This window comes from Chiloscyllium plagiosum, chromosome 18, assembly GCF_004010195.1.
Source record: "Chiloscyllium plagiosum isolate BGI_BamShark_2017 chromosome 18, ASM401019v2, whole genome shotgun sequence".
Lineage (NCBI taxonomy): Eukaryota > Metazoa > Chordata > Chondrichthyes > Orectolobiformes > Hemiscylliidae > Chiloscyllium > Chiloscyllium plagiosum.
The window spans coordinates 68,982,735-69,002,025 of NC_057727.1; the positions used below are offsets into that span (position 1 = coordinate 68,982,735).

The 19,291-nt window shown below is 41.8% G+C and overlaps 1 protein-coding gene across 2 annotated transcripts in view; it reads left to right on the forward strand.

The window, feature by feature from the left end:
* The first annotated feature begins 7,830 nt into the window (after nucleotides 1–7,830).
* sema3h (sema domain, immunoglobulin domain (Ig), short basic domain, secreted, (semaphorin) 3H) overlaps nucleotides 7,831–19,291 on the forward strand; it is a 159,429-nt gene continuing 147,968 nt past the window's right edge. For both annotated transcript variants that reach the window (XM_043708547.1, XM_043708548.1), the window contains exon 1: nucleotides 7,831–8,592. In XM_043708547.1, coding sequence (XP_043564482.1) covers nucleotides 8,421–8,592 — 172 coding nt within the window. In that variant the 5' untranslated portion in view covers nucleotides 7,831–8,420. The remainder of the gene's footprint in view (nucleotides 8,593–19,291) is intronic.

Sequence of the window (19,291 nt, forward strand, 5' to 3'; positions counted from 1 at the left end):
TTGACCAAAATGTTCTAAAACCTTTGTTAATAGGGCAAGGCAAAGGGGCACCTGAGGGAAAAGGGCAATCTGCTAGGTCAACCATGAGATTTAAATAAAGGAAGGTGAGCAACACATCACTTGAAATGGTGGTGAATTAGAATAATAGACGGTACAGAAAGGGAAATACAAAATTACTGGACTAAGAGAGTCATTGAGTCATACAGCATGGAAACAGATCCTTTGGCCCAACACATCCATGCCAACCATGTTCCCTAAACTGAACTAGTCCCATTTGCCTGTTTTTGGTCCATATCCCTCTCAACCTCTATCCACATACTTGACCAAATGTCTTTAAATATTGTAATTGTACCTGCCTCTACCACTTCCTGTTGTAGCTTTTCTGATGTACACGCCACTGTGATTTACAGCAATTGGAGCTCACCCATAGCAATGGTACCAAAACTAAATGGTACCCAAAGATTATGTGTGGGCTATTGGAAAGTCAATACAGTCTTATTCATATCCTATTCCATGTTTGGAAGACTGTATTGAGATGGTGGGACAAGCAAGTCATATTTCTAAATTGGACTGACTCAGTGGATACTGGCAGGGACCTTTATCTGAAAGAGTGAAGACAATTTTGGCTTTCATAATATCAAATGGACTATACCAATTTAAAGCCATGCCATTTGATAGAAAAATGTACCAGCCACATTTCAAAGACTAATCAACAAAGCCATTTCTGGATTACACAATTGTGTGGTATGCATCAAAGATCTGGTGATTTTTAGTCACACATGGAAGGAAAATTTGCAGCACCTATTGGAATTGTTTGATCAACTTCAGGAGGCAGCCTTGGTGATCAGGGAGGAGAAAGTGAGGACTGCAGATGCTGGAGATCAGAGTCGAGAGTGTGGTGCTGGAAAAGCACAGCAGGTCAGGCAGCATCCGAGGAACAGGAGAATCGACATTTCGGGCAAGAGCCTTTCATCCTTGGTGATCAGTCTGGCTAAGAGTGAGTTTGCAAAAGCCCAAGTCACATTCTTGAGCCATGTTATTGGACATTGACAGATGGCCCCACAGTATGTAACAGCAAAAGGGAATTTTCCATACCATCAACAAAGATGGCTGTATTTTGGTCCTGGAATTGACTGGGTTTTATCAGAAGTTCGTACCAAAATTTAGCAGTGTGGTTGCTCTACTGACTGACTTACTGAAGTGCAGAACATTTCAGTGGATGGTGGACTGTCAGAAGGCCTTTGACAGCCTGAAAGCTGTGATAACTACTGCCCAGGTGTTAGCCACACCTAATTATACAAAGCATTTCAAGTTGGTTATCAATGCAAGTGATGTGGGTGTCAGTGCCGTACTCTTAAAAGAAGATGATGAGAAGATAGAGAGAGAGGGGTGCTTTTCCAGAAAATTGAATACTCATCAACAGAAATATTCCACAATTATAATATTTCAACATTTATATTGCCAGTAATGTGTCTGAGACAATTATATATACTGATCATAACCCATTAAAGTTTTTGGAGAAATTTAAGGACAAACCTTCTAGACTGTTTAGACGGCGCTTATTACTGCAGCCATTCATTTTGAAAATTATACACGTGGCAGGATGAGAAAATGTAATTGCCGACTTGTTTTCGTGACTTTGATGAAGAAAGATGGATGCGTCCAATGGCAGAAGTAAACAGACTGAAATTGATTGTGTGAGTGAATTGTTGCATGCTTAGAGTCAATGTAATGTATATGTATTATCGTGGACTAGTAGAGTAAGACCAAGGGTTTTTTAAAAAATGAAGCCATCAATGTGACAATACTGTGGCTTTAAGAGGTTGTTTCATTCTGGTTTCTTTTAAAAGAGAGATTGAAGGAAAGGTGAAAAGCTGGCTGGTGAAAGCCACTTGAGTAAACAGCTTGGTAGATTTTTTTTAATGCAGCCTGAATGGGTGTAGCCAACTCTCACAGATCAGGATTTCTGGGTAACATCAGAATCTGTTGGGGTCTCAACAGTGTTGGAAGCTTCAGTGAATGTCTCCTTGCTGTTACTTTCTCTGAATTTTCTCTTAATGATTTTTCCTCCTGAATTGGAGAACTGTATGTGAGAATTTGTGTCTGAAATTTCTTTTTTTTGCCAAGGAATATGTTTATGAGATGTTACTATATTGGAACAGTCAATTACTAATACTTACTGAATCTATTATACAGTTAGGTTTTCTTATAAAGAAGAATATTCTATATTCCTCTTGCTTTGGCTGTATTTTAATTGCAATGTTTAAATAAATTGTGTTTTGCTTAACATTGAATCAGTTGCCCAGTTGCATTTTACACTTAGCGTTAAAATAAGAAATATTTAGGGTCTATAATATTTTGAGGGTGTCTGGTCTGGTCCATAACAAGGGCTTAGTTGTATAGTTACCCAGGAGTTAGTCAAGGATTTTTCTATCTATCATTTCTTGGCTAACTGTCCAGATAAATATGTCAAAACTCTCAGTAGTCTTTCACTCTACCTCAGAGTTGGATCCATCGCATCACAGGGAGTACGGTAATTTCCTCTTGGAAGCTGAAACCTCCAGGACAAATCCAATGGAGGCCAGTCCATTGGGACCTCTCTGGAGTATCAACATTCATCTTGCATTCTACATCATGTCTCTGAGGATTGGGAGAGCAAAAGACCTGGGCCAGTGTGCTTTAGATTTTAATTGAGGGATAAATAAATAAATAGGCTAACTGGGAAAATCTGTCACTCAATTTTGGACAAACAGACATTTAGTCTGAAAGATAGCACTAGCAACAGTTAACAATCCTTTAGTACTTCACTAAATTTTGCACTCAAATCCCTATTATGCACTAGACCAAACCCCCTCAAAATATATTGAGAAGATAGCCTAAACCCTAACATTTTCTTATTTTTAAAAGTAAGTGTAAGGCGTTACGTTGCAGATGCAATTGAATTGGTCAAATTACCTGACTTTATCAAAATACACTTTATTTGTACACCACAGTTAAAGTACAGACAAATAAAAGCTTAAGAAAATTACTACTAACCAACAGTTCCAATATACTAACATCCTATAAAGACACCCTTGGCAATGGCAAATTCAGTAAAATAGATAGTCTCACATGCAATTCTAGCAGTAGGGAAGGGAACACCAGCTTTTAGTTGTAACAGAGAGAGGAATAAAAGTTTTTACATTCAACTTCAAGACCTCAGTAAATGCTGAAAGTTAAAACTAAAAAATTCCTGATTCTGTGGGAGTTTGACTTTACCCATTCAGGCTGCTTATATTGTTCCAACATTAAAAAACCCCCGAAAGCTTCACAAGCTGTTTAATTTATTGGCTTCGAGCAGAATCTTTGTCTCAACCTTTCTTTGTCAAAACACCAGGACAAAATATGCCTCTTAAAGGCAAAGTATCGTCACGACCCTACAATCCTTACTCTGAGGTGTGACTTCTACCATCTGAAACAAAACTGGATTGTCCAACAGGTTACAAGTGAAATGTTTCATTGAACACAAAACCTTCTAACATAAGTGATCCCTTTTAGAGGATTACAATTAATAGAAAACATGAACAAAACAGTAGAAAGTTATCATAATCTTGCTCTTACTATCCTTTTATGACGCTACCTGGCTGCCTCTTGATTTACTGTTAGGTCACACTAAATTATCCCTATGTCATATACTCTAAAAGGGCCCACTCTCAGAGGAAAACAATTCAGCAAGTTAAATCATAGTTACTTTAAAGATCAACTGCTTTGTCCAGTGCAATCGGTTGAGGGCTCTGCATTGAGGGCCATTGTCCATCATTCGATCCCACAGCTGACCTGTAGATGGCACCAAAGCACTGCTCTGTGTTAGCTTAACTAATCGCTGCCTCTCCCTCTCTCTGTATATATATTGCATATACATGTACATGGAATCAAAAACCTCTTGTGGAAATATTTAGCTTGATAGTGGCCTCTTAAACACTGAACTCTGCTCTTGGCTGCAGACATTCAGACTGTATGCTGACCCGGAGTATGAATCAGCACTAACTGAAATATGGGTGAGACAGGCCACCTCTTGATACAATCCCCACTTAGAGTCCATCACAAGATCCTCTGGGTTTAGGTGAGTGTTGAATGCAGGCAGAGTTGTCTGAGGCTTTGATTAATATTTTTAAAAATTCTAGCCTTCCGGCACCATGGGAAACTCATTGCCTTTGGTGCTATTGCTTTCATTATCCCCATTTCCAGAAGGATGGCATGTTTGCACAGCAGTTAGCACTGCTGTCTCACAGCACCAGAGACCTGGGTTCAATTCCCGCCTCAGGCAACTGTCTGTGTGGAGTTTGCACATTCTCCCTGTGTCTGTGAGGGTTTCATCCCACAGTCCAAAAATGTGCAGGTTAGGTGAATTGGCCATCATCCGCCGACATTTCCGCCACCTCCAAACAGACCCCACCACCAGGGATATATTTCCCTCCCCACCCCTCTCCGCCACACTGGAAGTAATCTAAAATATATCCTTAGACTTCCTCAGTCCCCTTTGTGAGAACCTGCACACGCAGCCCAATAGGACATCACTCCAACTTGGTAAGGTGTCCAGCTCTGTCTAAGAATAGCAACTGCATTGGTCATTGTCCAGGCAAAAGTGAGGACTGCAGATGCTGGAGATTAGAGTGGTGCTAGAAAAGCACAGAAAGTTAGGCAGTATCTGAGGAGCAGGAAAATCGACGTTTCAGGCAGGAGCCTTTTATCAGGAATGAGGCTGGAAGACTTGGAGGTGGCTCATTGATTTTTCTGCTCCTCGGATGTTGCCTGACTTGCTGTGCTTTTCCAGCACCATTCCAGTCTTGGTCATTGTCCATCTGAGTAAACTACATTTCAATAGGTACCACTGGTAACTAAGATCATGGACGTTTGTAGGGAAAATTTACTATGGAAGTTCACCAGTAATTAAATACATTTTGAGTCACAGCATCCCTATGATGGTACGGTCCTTAATTTGAATGTCTCCACTGTTGATGCAGATTAGGGACTGCGTGGTAAAAGTTTGATTTTTGAAGATGAAAATAGGAAGATAATGATTGCACTTACACTTTTCAGGATTTCAAAATGTCTCAAAGCACTTTAGAATGAATGAACTATAACATCGGGATGCACATTGAAAACATTGTGTGGGCAGCAAAAAGCAGTCATGGACTAATGATAGTTTACTGATGCTGGGTTATTAGACACTGCACTGAGAAGAACTCAGCTCTTCTGCACAGAGAGCCAAGGGGATGTTTTTTTCTTCAAGAGAGCAGACAGGACTTCTCGGGTTTCACATGACAAGTGGAAAGATGGTGTCTCAGACAGTGCAGCACCCCTTTGGTACAGCACTGGAGTATCAGCCAGGAGTGTGTGCTCAGGTCCCTAGCCTGGAATTTGAAAAGCAGTGAGTCCTGACTTGGCACATCTGGCCCACCAGGAGGAGAATTGAGATCACAGCCAGAACGTTACTTGATTTGACTTGATTTATTATTGTCACACGTATCTAAGTACAGTGAAAAGTTTTGTTTTGTGTGCTGTACAGGCAGATCATAACACAGAAAAATCACAGGGTGATTGAACAGAGTGAGAAATACAAAGTTACAGCTGCAAAGCAAGTTCACATAAAGCAAGATTAACATTAGATTTGAAATTTGAGAGGTCCATTCAGAAGTCTAATAACAATGGGAAAGAAGCTGTATTTGAACATATTAGTATATGTGTTTAAGATTTTGTATCTTCTGCTTGATGGAAGAGATTACAACTGGGGTGGGAGGGCTCTTTGATGATGTTGGCTGCCTTTGCTCAGCAATGAAAAGTGTAGATGGAATCAATGGATGAAAGGTTGGCTTGCGTGATGGACTGTACTGCGTTCACAACTCTCTGTAGTTTTAAAGATTAGATTAGATTCCCTGCAGTACGATCCTGGGCAGAACTTTGAGTTATAACAGAGGTGTACACTGATAGTAACGTCCAGGCACCCATCAGTCAGATTTGATATCAGTGGAGGTAACAATAGGTCACAAAACACTTACATTCACACTCCAAATAATCAATCCTCAGGACATGTAGCCCACACCACACCTCATCTCGCAATTCTAACAACTGAAAAGGCTAAATCATTGAACCTTGACAATAAAGACAGCCTTTCCACCACTTCTTCATCCCTTGTCACTTTAATTTTTATTTAAGTCAGCTGAAATAAGATTTAAAACCAGATGCTCATGAGCTCCCACCCAATGTAGTAAAGTCAAGATCTTCATGGAAAATGTAACAGGGACTAGAATCCAACCCAATGTTTTTTTCAGTGTGCCTGAACCCTAACTTTCAAAAATCTATCATCCACCATCACTCTCCCAGCTCCACCATTGTGGCAATGGGACTCCCCAGAATATCACCCCCTGGTGGACAATTTGGTAACCTGGGGGGAAAAGCTCAGTATGCCAGTTTGATCATGGCTGATTTAGCAGCTGCTTACTGTTCATCTGTATCTCTTGAAACCTGTCCCCAATGAAAATCTATCAAACTCAAATTTAAAAGCTTCAACTGACCCAAGATCCATAGCTTTTGAGGGATGGGGAGCAGGAAGAGTTCCCAGTTTCTACTGTAGATGAAACTTCTAGATTTTTCTTGAAAACAGGTGAAAAGTTCTCATTTTAAGTTTATACCTCCTTGTTTGTCACCAGAGGAAATGTTAACCACAGAATCCCTTTATCGTTCACCCACCTCCATTAAGTCACCCCACATTGTCTAAACCCTATCAGGTAAATTGATGTAGCCTGGCCCTGCAATTGAACCACTGAGCCTCAGAGTCAATTCCTCTTCAAGACCGACATATACATCCTATTCGTAACTTGTATGTTTTATCTCACCTTCAATGTACCTGTACAGATATGCTTGTGATAGCATCAGGGAGACGTGGTGGCAGGGTGATATCACTGGACTAATAATTTTGGGTCATGGGTTCAAGTCCCATCATAGCAGATAGTAAAATCTGAATATAAAATATCTATCTTACTTGTAAGAATATGTAATTATTTTCATTTTTTTAAAAAAAACTATCTGGTTCACTCATATTCATTAGGGAAGAAAAATCTGCTGTCCTTACTTGGTCTAGTCTACAGACCCACGGCAATGTGCTTGACTCTTAACTGCCCCTCTGAAATAGACTAGCAAGCCGAACACTTCAGGGCAATGAGGGAGGGGAATAACTGTAGGCCATGGTGGCATACCATGAATAAACGTCAAAAATCAATGCATTAAAGCATGTGACCTGAGGATATAAAGGTCTCATACACCATCTTACCGAGGATCACTTGAAGCATGTAAACGTGTTGCCCTGTGTAACTTGCTGGCTAATTCTAGCTCACACACCATAACCCTGAGGAATGTAATGTTTCAGTATACAATATTTGTGATGTCTGTCAGGTTCTTCAGTATCCACCATCAGATTTTTATATGGGGTCTAGCATAAGCAAGAGACATCAGCTCTGACACTGGAAAGTTCCTATGATCAAGGCTACTAAAAAGCAGCAACGCTGACAAGTGCTTCTGTCTGAGGAAGTCATTATTGCCTGTAGCCTCCTTGCTCACCATCCTGGGCGGTTTATATAGCGACCTGAGCGAGTCAAGTGCACCTCGCAGTGAGAGCACCCCAGAAACACTCACCCTGTACAAACACACACATACAATTGTAACGTAACACAGACCGAATTACCCAACTGGTGAACTTAAAAAGCAAAATAAAAACCCACAAAAAGCAGGAAGGAGACCCCATTCTTTCACTCGGTGTTTGACTGATTTACTCTGACCTGCAGCCGGAGGGGTTTCGTTTTGCACGGGGAGGAAGTAGTTATCTGTCTATGTGGGTTAATCTGGGAGGGTTCCTGTGCATTTCTTTTTGAAGGCGGTGTTCGCAATGTGTCACTTGCATTTAACTTTCGGCAGGATATCATAGTCTTGAAGGCTGAGAGATAGAGAGAGGAGGGGCGTGTTCCTGTCTCTCTCCCGCGTCCAAGTGAAAGTGGACAGTTTGGAAGGTGGGTGCAGACTGCCACCTGACAGAGCAGCGAAAGGAGGAGGCGGGGGGAAGCCAGAGCAGATCCCGTGAAGGACCAGTCACTGGCCAGCTCACCGTCAGTGTGCGCTTCAGGAAGAAAAAAAGCTGGGGGGAGACTGGAACGGTGCGCCTGTGACCCAAGGTTAATTGAGAGATACAAGCTCCTATGTTTGATCAGTTGCCTTGAGAGGTCTTTTAGGCTAAGACTTAAGCCATTTCAATCATTACACCCCCACCCCGGCCAGCAGTTTGCTGCTTTTTCTCCTCCTTCACTCTGAGATTTGCACTGGGACAGTCCTCAAGCTTTCCGGGGGATTGCTGCTGCTGCTGCTGGAAAGAAGGAGCAGTGGGACTGACGATGTTGGGGATGAGGAGTGCTCGCCGCTCAGCTCCGAGATGCGGATTCCCCTTCAGCCTCTGCTGGGGACTCAGTGCCTTCCTCCTTCAAATCCTGCTCCTGTCTGCCCTTGGGGAGAAACTGACCGGTGCATGGAGACCTTCCCAAGCCCGGCTCCGGCTCACCTTCTCAGGTAGACTTCCAATTGCTTGGTGTCCTTGTACTGTCTCTCCAATCTCTTTCTACGCTGTTCCTCATCATGTGTTTCCGCGTCTCTTTCTCTCAGCTGACTGCCTCTAACTAAATCAACCACTAAATAAATTTCCCTCTCCCTATTCCGTTTTCTCTCTCTGTGTTTTCCTTTTGTTTCTGACACAGATTCTTCCTAGTTCTCGTGTGTCTCTCTGTTTGCTTCTCCGCCCCGTTCTGTGCCCCTCTCCCTAACTCTTGCTGAAATATTTTTCAGCTTCTGGCTCTCGCTGTCAGTTTTAGTCCGTGTCCCATTTTTTGTCTCTGTCTCTTACCTTCTTTGCCTGTTTGCTTACTTCTCTTTGGTTCTGATTGTCAGTGTTCTTCCCCCTGGCGTACTACTTACCTGGCTTAATCCTGTAAATGTAGTCTCTCCCTCTCTCTCTCTCAGAAATAATGTGATTTATATTTGAATACTTTTTCCCTTGGTGAGTATTAGCCGGAATTTTAAAATCCAGTATCCCAAAGGTTTTGAAAATACAAACCCACCATTATTTTAACATGAGTAATGTGAACACAAAGCATATTTACAAATTAAACATGCCATTCAAACTAGTCCCTGTGTTTGTAGTTGGAAAAAAAACCCATCAATAACTTAATTTATATTAGATGTGCTGCCTGTTATGGCTGAGTGACAGGTCCCTGGCACTGCGTTAATGTCTAAATGCTAATTGATTTGTGTAAAAGTTAACTGACTCTTAACAGAGCCTCCTAACTCTCATTAACTATTATCCACCTAACAATTCCACAGCAGTGCCAAAGTTATCAAAGAAAGAACGGACTTGTTGTTACACAGTACAGTGCTTTTTGTAACCTCAGAATGGCCCAGAGCACTTTCCAGCTAATTAAGTGCTCTTGAAGCATGGCCACTGTTATAATGGAAGTAACGCAGCAGGTAATTTGCCCATTTTGAAATCCCCAAGCAAATGGCAATGAGAAAATGACCAGACAGTCTGCTATAGGTGTTGCTTGAAGGATACATTTTGGCTAGAACTCTTGGAGAGCCCTCCTAGCAGAGACAGTTACAGAAATAATTCCCCTTGTTTAAAATTCATTGATGGGATATGGATGTCATTGGCATTTACTGAGCATCTGTAATTGTTTATAAGGCATGAGACATCTTCTTAAACTGCAGCAATCTGATGCACTTTAGTCTTTCACTAATGTTTCTAAACCCATTCTGCGTCTTATTCCCAGTGCTGCACAGTAACTATGAATGTACCCTGGAGTTCTGCAGCCCAAAAAGTGTACTTGCTTATTTTGAATACTAAGTTATGCAGCTGATGTTGTTGACAGTATAAAGGTTTGGGTGTAAACCTTTATGGTTGATATAGTTCTGTGAAGGTGACCCTTTCTAATGGTCAGAAATGTTTTTTTAAAAAAAAAGCAGAATCAAAACAGCATTTCTAATAAATCATACAATTGAACCTAAATGACTAGATAAGCTATCTGATGAGAATGTTATTGCCGTGTTTACTAAGATGAACTTTTACAACCTACAGGAAGAGTGGGCAGAAGCCAAACAAAGCAAAATTCAGGAGGGAAGATGCATATCAGCTGATGTGCTGTCTAGCAGCCTCAAAGTAATCAAAGTAACTGGAAAAAGATATTTTCCATTACAATTCAATGAGTAAATTGAGCCTGTGTCTGTGTCTCAGAGACAGGAACAGAGAGCATCACATCCAGTAAATGAATAGAAATTCACCATACGCAACACTTATGACCTCATCAGTTGAGTAACAAATTTTAAAATGGCAAATGTGAATAATTCTTCACTATGGGTAAATATTGAGAAAAGATATTGCAGGAAAAATAGTTGATTTTTTTTTTGCCAGTGCTTATGACCATATCTTTCCAAATTGTCATATATAAAGTTTAATTTGTTTTCTTCTGTGTAATCTTATTTTCTTTTGTCAGAAGTATATTAGTTGTGCCTTGTGAATATGTTCAGTAATTTATCACCATGGCAACCAAATAGTAAGAATAAAACCTATGGTCTGTCAAGCCAGCTTCCACTTTGGAATCTAACTTTTTTCCAGTATTGCCATCAACTGGGGTCATAATTTTCAAAATGATACATTTTGTTAGTCTTAGTTTGATAGAGGTGTGCGGCCTACTTTCCAGACACTTCCATATTATTCCACAATCCAATAAAATTGGCATGATGGCTCACCCAGCAAATGTTGCTGACCTCTACTTGCCTTACAGAAAATGCCGCCTTGAACTGCTGAGACACCTGGGTATATGGAGTTCCACAGTGGTAATTGAAAAGGTGTTACAGAATTTTAACCCAATGATGGTGAAGGAACAGTGATAAATTCATGGTCACGATGATGTGAGTTGAAGAAGAACTTGCACGTGGTGGTGTTCCCATTGTCTTTCTAAATATTATAGGTCGGAGGTTTGATGGGTGCTGTTGAAGAAGCCTTAGTGAGTTGTGCATCTTGTAGATAGCACACATTACTGTGCAAATGGTGGTGAAGGGAGTGAATATTGAAGGTGGTTGGGATTTCTGTCAAATGAATTGCTTTTTTCTGGATTGATGCAAGCTGCTTGAAAACTGTTGGTGCTGCACCCATCCAGACAAATGGGGAGTATTCCACAATACCAAGAGGAAGGATCTTGTGAAACTTGAAAGGGTTCAGAAAAGATTTACAAGGATGTGGCCAGGGTTGGAGGGATCGAGCTAGAGGGAGAGGCTGAATAGGCCGGGGCTGTTTTCCCTGGAGTGTCGGAGGCTGAGGGGTGGACTTAGAAGTTTATAAAATCATGAGGGGCATGGATAGGGTAAATAGACAAGGTCTTTTCCTTAGGGTGGGTGAGTCCAGAGCTAGAGGACATTGGTTTAGGGCAAGAAGGGAAAGATTTAAAAGGTATCTAAGGGTCAACGTTTTCACGCAGAGGGTGGTGCGTGTGTGGAATGAGCTGTCAGAGGAAGTGGTGAAGGCTGGTACATAAGACCATAAGACATAGGAGTGGAAGTAAGGCCATTTGGCCCAAGGAGTCTCTCCGCCATTCAATGGCTGATGGGCATTTCAACTCCACTTACCCGTAGTCCTTAATTCCTTGTGACATCAAGAATTTATAAGTCTCTGCCTTGAAGACATTTAGCGTCCTGGTTTCCACTGCACTCCGCGGCAATGAATTCCACAGGCCCACCATTCTCTGGCTGATGAAGTGTCTCCGCATTTCTGTTCTGAATTTACCCCCTCTAATTCTAAGGCTGTGTCCACTGGTGCTACTCTCCTCGCCTAACGGAAAGAATTTCCTAGCGTCCACCCTTTCCAAGCCTTGTATTAACTTGGAAGTTTCTATTAGATCTCCCCTTAATCTTCTAAACTCCAATGAATACAATCCCAGGATCCTCAGCTGTTCCTCGTATGTTAGACCTACCATTCCAGGGATCATCTGTGTGAATCTCCGTTGGACACGCTCCAGTGCCAGTATGTCCTTCCTGAGGTGTGGGGACCAAAACTGGACATGGTACTCCAAATGGGGCCTAACCAGAGCTTTATAAAGTTTCAGTAGCACAACAGTGCTTTTATATTCTAACCGTCTTGAGATAAATGACAACGTTGCATTCGCTTTCTTAATCACAGACTCAACTTGCATGCTTATCTTTAGAGAATCCTCGACTAGCACTCCCAGATCCCTTTGTACTTTGGCTTTATGAATGTTCTCACCGTTTAGAAAGTAGTCCATGCTTCTATTCTTTTTTCCAAAGTGCAAGACTTCGCATTTGTTCATATTGAATTCCATCAGCCATTTCCTGGACCACTCTCCTAAACTGTCTTGATCCTTCTGCAGCCTCCCCACTTCCTCAGTACTAGCTGCCTGTTCCAAGAATTTAGAAACCTCATCCTTAATGATGGATTCTAGAATTTTACCAACAACCGAGGTTAGGCTAATTGGCCTATAATTTTCCATCTTTTGTCTTGATCCTTTCTGAACAAGGGGGTTACAACAGCGATCTTACAATCATCCGGGACTTTCCCTGATTCCAGTGACTTTTGAAAGATCTCAACCAACGCCTCCGCTATTTCCTCAGCCACCTCCCTCAGAACTCTAGGATGTAGCCCATCGGGGCCAGGAGATTTATCAATTTTAAGACCTTTTTGCTTTTCTAGCACTATCTCTTTTGTAATGGCAACCATACTAAACTCAGTCCCCTGACTCCCTTTAATTGTTGGGATATTACTCCTGTCTTCCACTGTGAAGACTGACGCAAAATACTTATTAAGTTCTCCTGCTATTTCCTTATCTCCCATCACTAGGCTTCCAGCATCAGTTTGAAGTGGCCCAATGTGTACTTTTGCCTGTCATTTGTTTCTTATGTATTGAAAGAAACTTTTACTATCATTTCTAATATTACTGGCTAGCCTACCTTCATATTTGATCCTCTCCTTCCTTATTTCTCTCTTTGTTATCCTCTGTTTGTTTTTGTAGCCTTCCCAATCTTCTGATTTCTGGCTCTTGGCCACTTTATAGGATCTCTCTTTTTCTTGGCTGTCTAATCCCTCCCCGGATAATCTTTCTTTTCTTGGGGATGAACCTCTGTACAGTGTCCTCAATTATACCCACAAACTCTTGCCATTTTTGCTTTACTGTCCTCCCTGCGAGGCTCTGCTTCTAATCAATTTTCGTCAGTTCCTCTCTCATGCCCTCATAATTACCTTTATTTAACTGTAACACCATTACATCCGATTTTGGCTTCTCTCTTTCAAACTGCAGACTGAACTCTATCATATTATGATCGCTGCTTCCTAAGTGTTCCCTTACTTTAAGATCTTTTATAAAGTCTGGTTCATTACATAGCACTAGGTCCAGAATAGCCTGCTCCCTTGTGGGCTCCATGATAAGCTGTTCCAAAAAGCCATCCTGTAAGCACTCCATGAATTCCCTTTGGATCCACTGGCAACATTATTTACCCAGTCCACCTGCATATTGAAGTCTCCCATGATCACCGTGACCTTGCGTTTCTGACATGCCTTCTCTATTTCCTGGTACATGTTGCGCCCCTGGTCCTGACCACTGTTGGGGGATCTGTACATAACTCCCACTATGGTTTTTTTTGCCTTTGTGGTTCCTCAATTCCACCCACACAGACTCCACATCATCCGACCCTATGTCATTCAGTGCCATAGATTTAATTTTGTTCTTAACTAACAAGGCAACCCTGCCTCCTCTGCCCACCTCCCTGTCTTTTCGATAAGTTGAAAATCCTTGAATGTTTAACTGCCAGTCCTGACCCCCCCTGTAACCACGTCTCTGTGTTGCCTACCACATCATAATCATTCACAATGATCTGTGCCGATAGTTCATCTGCTTTGTTATGAATGCTACGAGCATTCAGGTAAAGTGCCTTAATGCTAACTTTCTTATCAATAGACATTTTGGAAGTCATAAGATGTCCTAAGTTATTCTTCCTTTTTGCTGCATTCCCAGTCTCCCTCAAGTTTAAATCCGCCTGCACACATGCTATCCTGCTGCTTATCTTTACATTTAACCCCATACTCCCTGTCGCTTTCACTTTCCCTTCCCCCCAACTCAGAAGTTTAAAGTCCTACTGACCACCCTATTTATCCTCTTCGCTAGAACATTGGTACCTGATCGGTTCAGGTGGAGACCATCTCAATGGTACAGATCCCCCCGGTTCCAAAACTTATGCAAATGCCCCATGAAGTGGAATCTCTCTTTACACCAATCCCTTACCCACATGTTTACTTCCCTAATTTTCTTATCTCTATGCCAATTGGCATGTGGCTCGGGCAGTAATCCGGAGATTATGACCCTTGAGGACCTGTACTTCAATTTCCTTCCTAGTGCTTGATAATCCCCAAACAGATGAATAGGAAGGGTTTAGAGGGACTAGAATAATATAGGATAACTGGTCAGTATGGGCAAGTTGGACCAAAGGGTCTGTTTCTGTGCTGTACATCTCTGAATTCTAACCTGTACCTTTGTAGGTGGTCGTACCTAGGATGATACTCCAGGTTTTTGCCCAGCTCCTCGGTCAATAAGAACCTAACATTCTGATCTAAATACTCCTGTCTATTTAAGGCTCTTTGTCATCTCAATTCCATCCATTACGATAACATCTTCTTCTTGTACACCTTCACTATCTATTCTAATGCAACACTGCCTCCCACTCGTGTGTAAGTGACTGCTACCTAAATTCAGATTTGACAATGATTTTAAAAACAATTTAATATTCCCACTTCATTCTGATGATTGTGAATATCAGTATCAAAGTTGGTATTTGTTGCCTGTCCTCACTTGCCCTTTGTGGTGTACCATTTCTTAAGCTTTTTAGCTTCTCTTGCAATCCTGTTAGGAAGTTCCTTAATCTTGACATTTGTTTAAATTCTTTAGATTCCTTAAAAAGGAAGGTTTTTTTTGCAGATTGGAATGTGGCCAGTATAAATTATTACCATCCATGCTTTTTTTTGCTTTGAGAGTGTGCTTTTTGTTTTTTTTTAACATTTCTGTTTAACAGTTTTGTAGAAGTGTTCCAGGGAGAAGAACGCCCTTTTAGATAGCAATCAAGAATCTAGTTTCCAATTGTTCTTTGAGGATGGGTGTCACGAATGACATGGAGGTAATGGGCTGAATGGTCTTTGTGTCATGGTGACAAACTTTGAGAATAGGGTTTTACTACTGGTACGCTCCTTCCCCCAGCCAAGACTGCTTCTTGGGGACCTCATGCAACAGCAGGCAGCCATTATAACCAATTAGAGTATCAATGAAGGGCACTCATCTCACACAAACACTGGTTTGAATTTTCCAGACAGCACTCTACTGAGGTAAATGCCTATCATGTAGACAGAGGCAGCTTCTCAGTGAAAGGTTGTAGTGAGGTCTCCTCTAGTTGCTCAACCAGCTAGCACCACCGATAGCAGGGAGCTTTAGCCCTTTAGCTCTCTCTGATGTTGGCCTGGTAACTGTGGCTGAATTTTTAAAAAGAGCCTTCTAAAGGTCTCATTGAGGCACCCTCTGGTAACGCCATCCATGTCAGCAGTGCCCACCTTTTCCAGTGGAGCGGCCCGACAGCCTCTTCCACGCTTTTCTTAATTTGGTGCAACACGAGGAGATGGCCTCCCATCACTGCCTCCTCTGGGTTCCCCTGGAGTTCTGCCTGAGGCCATACTGACACTCTGGGACTAAAACCCAGCCTGAGTATGTGAGACAGAGAGATGGAGTGTGAAAGTGAGAGTGATAATGCGAGCTACACTGAACAACATGCAAGAATACTGTGCACATTACAAATAAACTGGTTAAACTGTGCCATTTCATAAATCTCTGTGGGCGGAGACCAAAATTAAGTGGGAACTTCATTCCATTAGAAGTGATCTCCTCAGCCTTTCTGGTGAATATATTTGCCATGTTTGGTCATTGACGGATCATAAAACACTTTGATCCTTCTTGTTTGCCAATCTGGTGGACTTGGAGTACATTATTCTTGAACCAATGTTCCAGTTACCTAAAGGGCATTCACGTCCAATACAGCAGGATAACTCCTTTTTATCATTTGGTATTAGTGGGTTAGATCAGGGATTGTGGTCAAACTCCGCTCAGACTTTTGTGACTTCTACCGATGGGTTTGAGAACCTTAATTTGAACTTGTTTAGAGAATTCAAAGCTGGTGATGAAATAGATCAAGGGGGTAACCCTCCACAATGATTTAGTTAGTGTAGAAAAGCAGATGTAGACAAATGTAACTTAGCTCCAACTACATAAGGACAGCCAGTGAAACACCCAGACACACACAGCTTTTGTAAACCAAACATGCCCAAATGCAGAATAGCAGTTGTCAATCAAAATTGTTGACTGACATGCTCAAAGCAATAGTTTTTATGTCAGTGAGAGGTATTGATTTAAAATTTACAGCCCTATGATGAGATCACGCCTTCCATTGTGGTAGGAATGAAACAAGAAAAACGTGCTGGACGCAGTTAAGAGCAAATCCATTGACATTGATCAGTCTCAGTGCAAAATAGACCTGGGCATTCATCTCTCTACAGATGCTGTCAGACCTACTGAGTATTTCCAGTGTTTTCTGTCTTTATTTCCAACGCGAAGCATCTGCAAGATTTTGCTGTTGCACCTTTTTATTGTTTCTGTTTTGACCACCTTGAAGAGTTTGACTCTTCTCTCCGATTGGATACCCATTTCTCTCTCCCATCACATTCACCTTCAATGCTTTCTGTTTCTCATGTGTGAAATCTGGTATGTCCCTTGCAACAGGAAACAAGTTGACACTTAATCTCTCCTGCCCTCCACCCTGAACCAGATTTTTCTTTTCGTTCCTCTTCCACTCTTAAATCCACGCTTGCAAAAAAAACCTATTCCATTTCTGAATTCTCATGATAAAAGGCCTGAAGATTTACTCTGCTTCTATCTCCACGTGTAAATAATTCCAGCGTTTTCTCTCTTTTTTTTTTAAATTTCAGATTTCCAGCACCCATGGTATTTGTTTTTCATTTACAATTTCTGCTGATTGAGGGTCTTGGGCTAGAAGCCACAGTTTAAAAATTAGAACCAGCCCTTTCAGGAGTGAAGTAAAAAACGCATTTAAGCACCGAGCATGGTAGGCGTTTTCTTCCCCAAACAGAACTTGAGCTGAGTTAGGTTTCACTCTGGAACTGATAGATTTTAGTGAACCAAAGAGAAAGGGATACATGGAGTTAAATTGCAGGTCAATCATAATCTCATTGTGTGGCCGAGCATTGAAATACTCTGTAATCACTTCCGTTTCCCAACTCCATTTTACCTGCCTTTGCTCCATATCTCTTGACTCCCTTACTCGATAAGAACTGTCAAACTCTGTCCTGGAAACTTTGCTGTTCCTTCATTGTCACTGGATCAAACACCTGGAATTCTGCCCCTAACGGCACTGGGCATTACCTACACTGCATGGACTCCAGTGGTTCAAGAAGGCAGCTTCTCAAAGGCAATGGTGAATGGACAATAAATGCTGGCCCAACCAGCGAATCTCACACCCCGTGAAAGGATTAACATAAAATTCGGAGACTTTCCCTTCTCCCAGCTCATTGAGATTGCTAAAATTGTTTCCATTTGAAGGTTTTGTTAGTGGTACCAGGCATCTGCACAATGCAGTAAAACAACAGAGTTGTCTTCAGATTTTCTTAGCATTCAATTGTAGTATTCACTAAGAAATCAGAAGTCTATGGGAAATCTCAATCTTGGCTCTCGGCACATTGCAAAACTATGCCGGGGTATCTTCTGCCTCCATGTCATGGGATTAAGAAAGATCATTTATCAAAATGGCAAAATCTTGCTTCAAAGGCCTGTGGAATTGTTAGTTAATTTGTGCTGAACTTGAAACATGATGTTTTGTTTTATGCTCGGGTGAGACAGATTAACCTTAGCAGGGCCAGTTTTTTTTTTGTAATATGCCTTTGAGTATTTATAAAACAGCCGAGCATATCAATGTATAAGCAATGACAGAAATAGTCTGGGCTGATGCAATCCTCAGTGATTAATTCAAAATTTGTCTTGTTTTTAAGCCCAAAAAACACATGCTAAGATGGGGTGCAGTACTCTCCTTTTTCCAGAAAAGGAAAATAAATCATGTGTTTTTATAACACTTTGTCATGTCAATGCAATCAATGAATTACCTTGGCATAAGTGAAAACGTGGCAGCCAATTTTCTCCAACTGATCCCACAATGAGCAAAGGAGTTGAATGGTCAGTTAGAGTGCACTTTGTTGGCAATACTTCAAGGCATAATGTTGGCTAGGACACTAAGAGAATGACTTGCACAACAACCGCCTCAATGGGGCCTTGGTTTAAAATTTCCTCTGAAGGTTGACGCTGCTCAACAGTGTGAGGCACTCTCTTGATACCTCAACCCGGATTATCTACTTCAGCCCTTGGATGGCCTTTGAACCCAGAAGCTGGTGACCAGATGTTTGGGGTGTTGAACCCATCACATCGAAACAGTTAAACAAACCTCTTCGTAGATTTACTTCCAATACTAAAAGCTTACACATATTTTTGTAAAACACCGGTGTGGGGAGTATGATTTGTTTTTTGCCCTTTGGTTGGATAGTCAGTAGCAACCCCCATGCCGCAGTGATCCAGGTGAGTCCAGTACTGTTGGGAAGACTGGGAGTGGTGAGCAGTGCCAATGTTTACACACACAACTGCAGGAGGGATTGCCAGAGATAAATGCAAATAGGCAGGGGGGTTCCCAGGGAAGGGGTCGCTGGCAGGGTGTTGGAGCAATGGCAGGGGTGTGGCTTTCAGTGGGCAGCCCCTGGCAGTCCCAGGTCCCCTGATTGGGCACTGAGTGCCCTCAATAAGTATCTTCCCTGGATGGCGAGTTGATGTCAATGATGGTAAGGTGAGGAAATTAAGTGATACTTAAGGGCCTCAATTGGTCTCTGAGCTTAAAGGTTGTCCACCACTATTCCTGTCTGGAGATTGAATTGATTGAGGAGGGGAGTGGAATTAGGAAGATGTCAGGATCTCCACCCCATACCATTCTGCCCAATCAAATGCCCTCATCTCTGGACTTGCCTTCTTACGGGCATTAATTTCTTCCATCTGGCATAAATTTAAGACTGAATTAGGTAGTGTTGAATAGGGGAATGGTTAAACAAGAGTTAATGTTGAGCAAT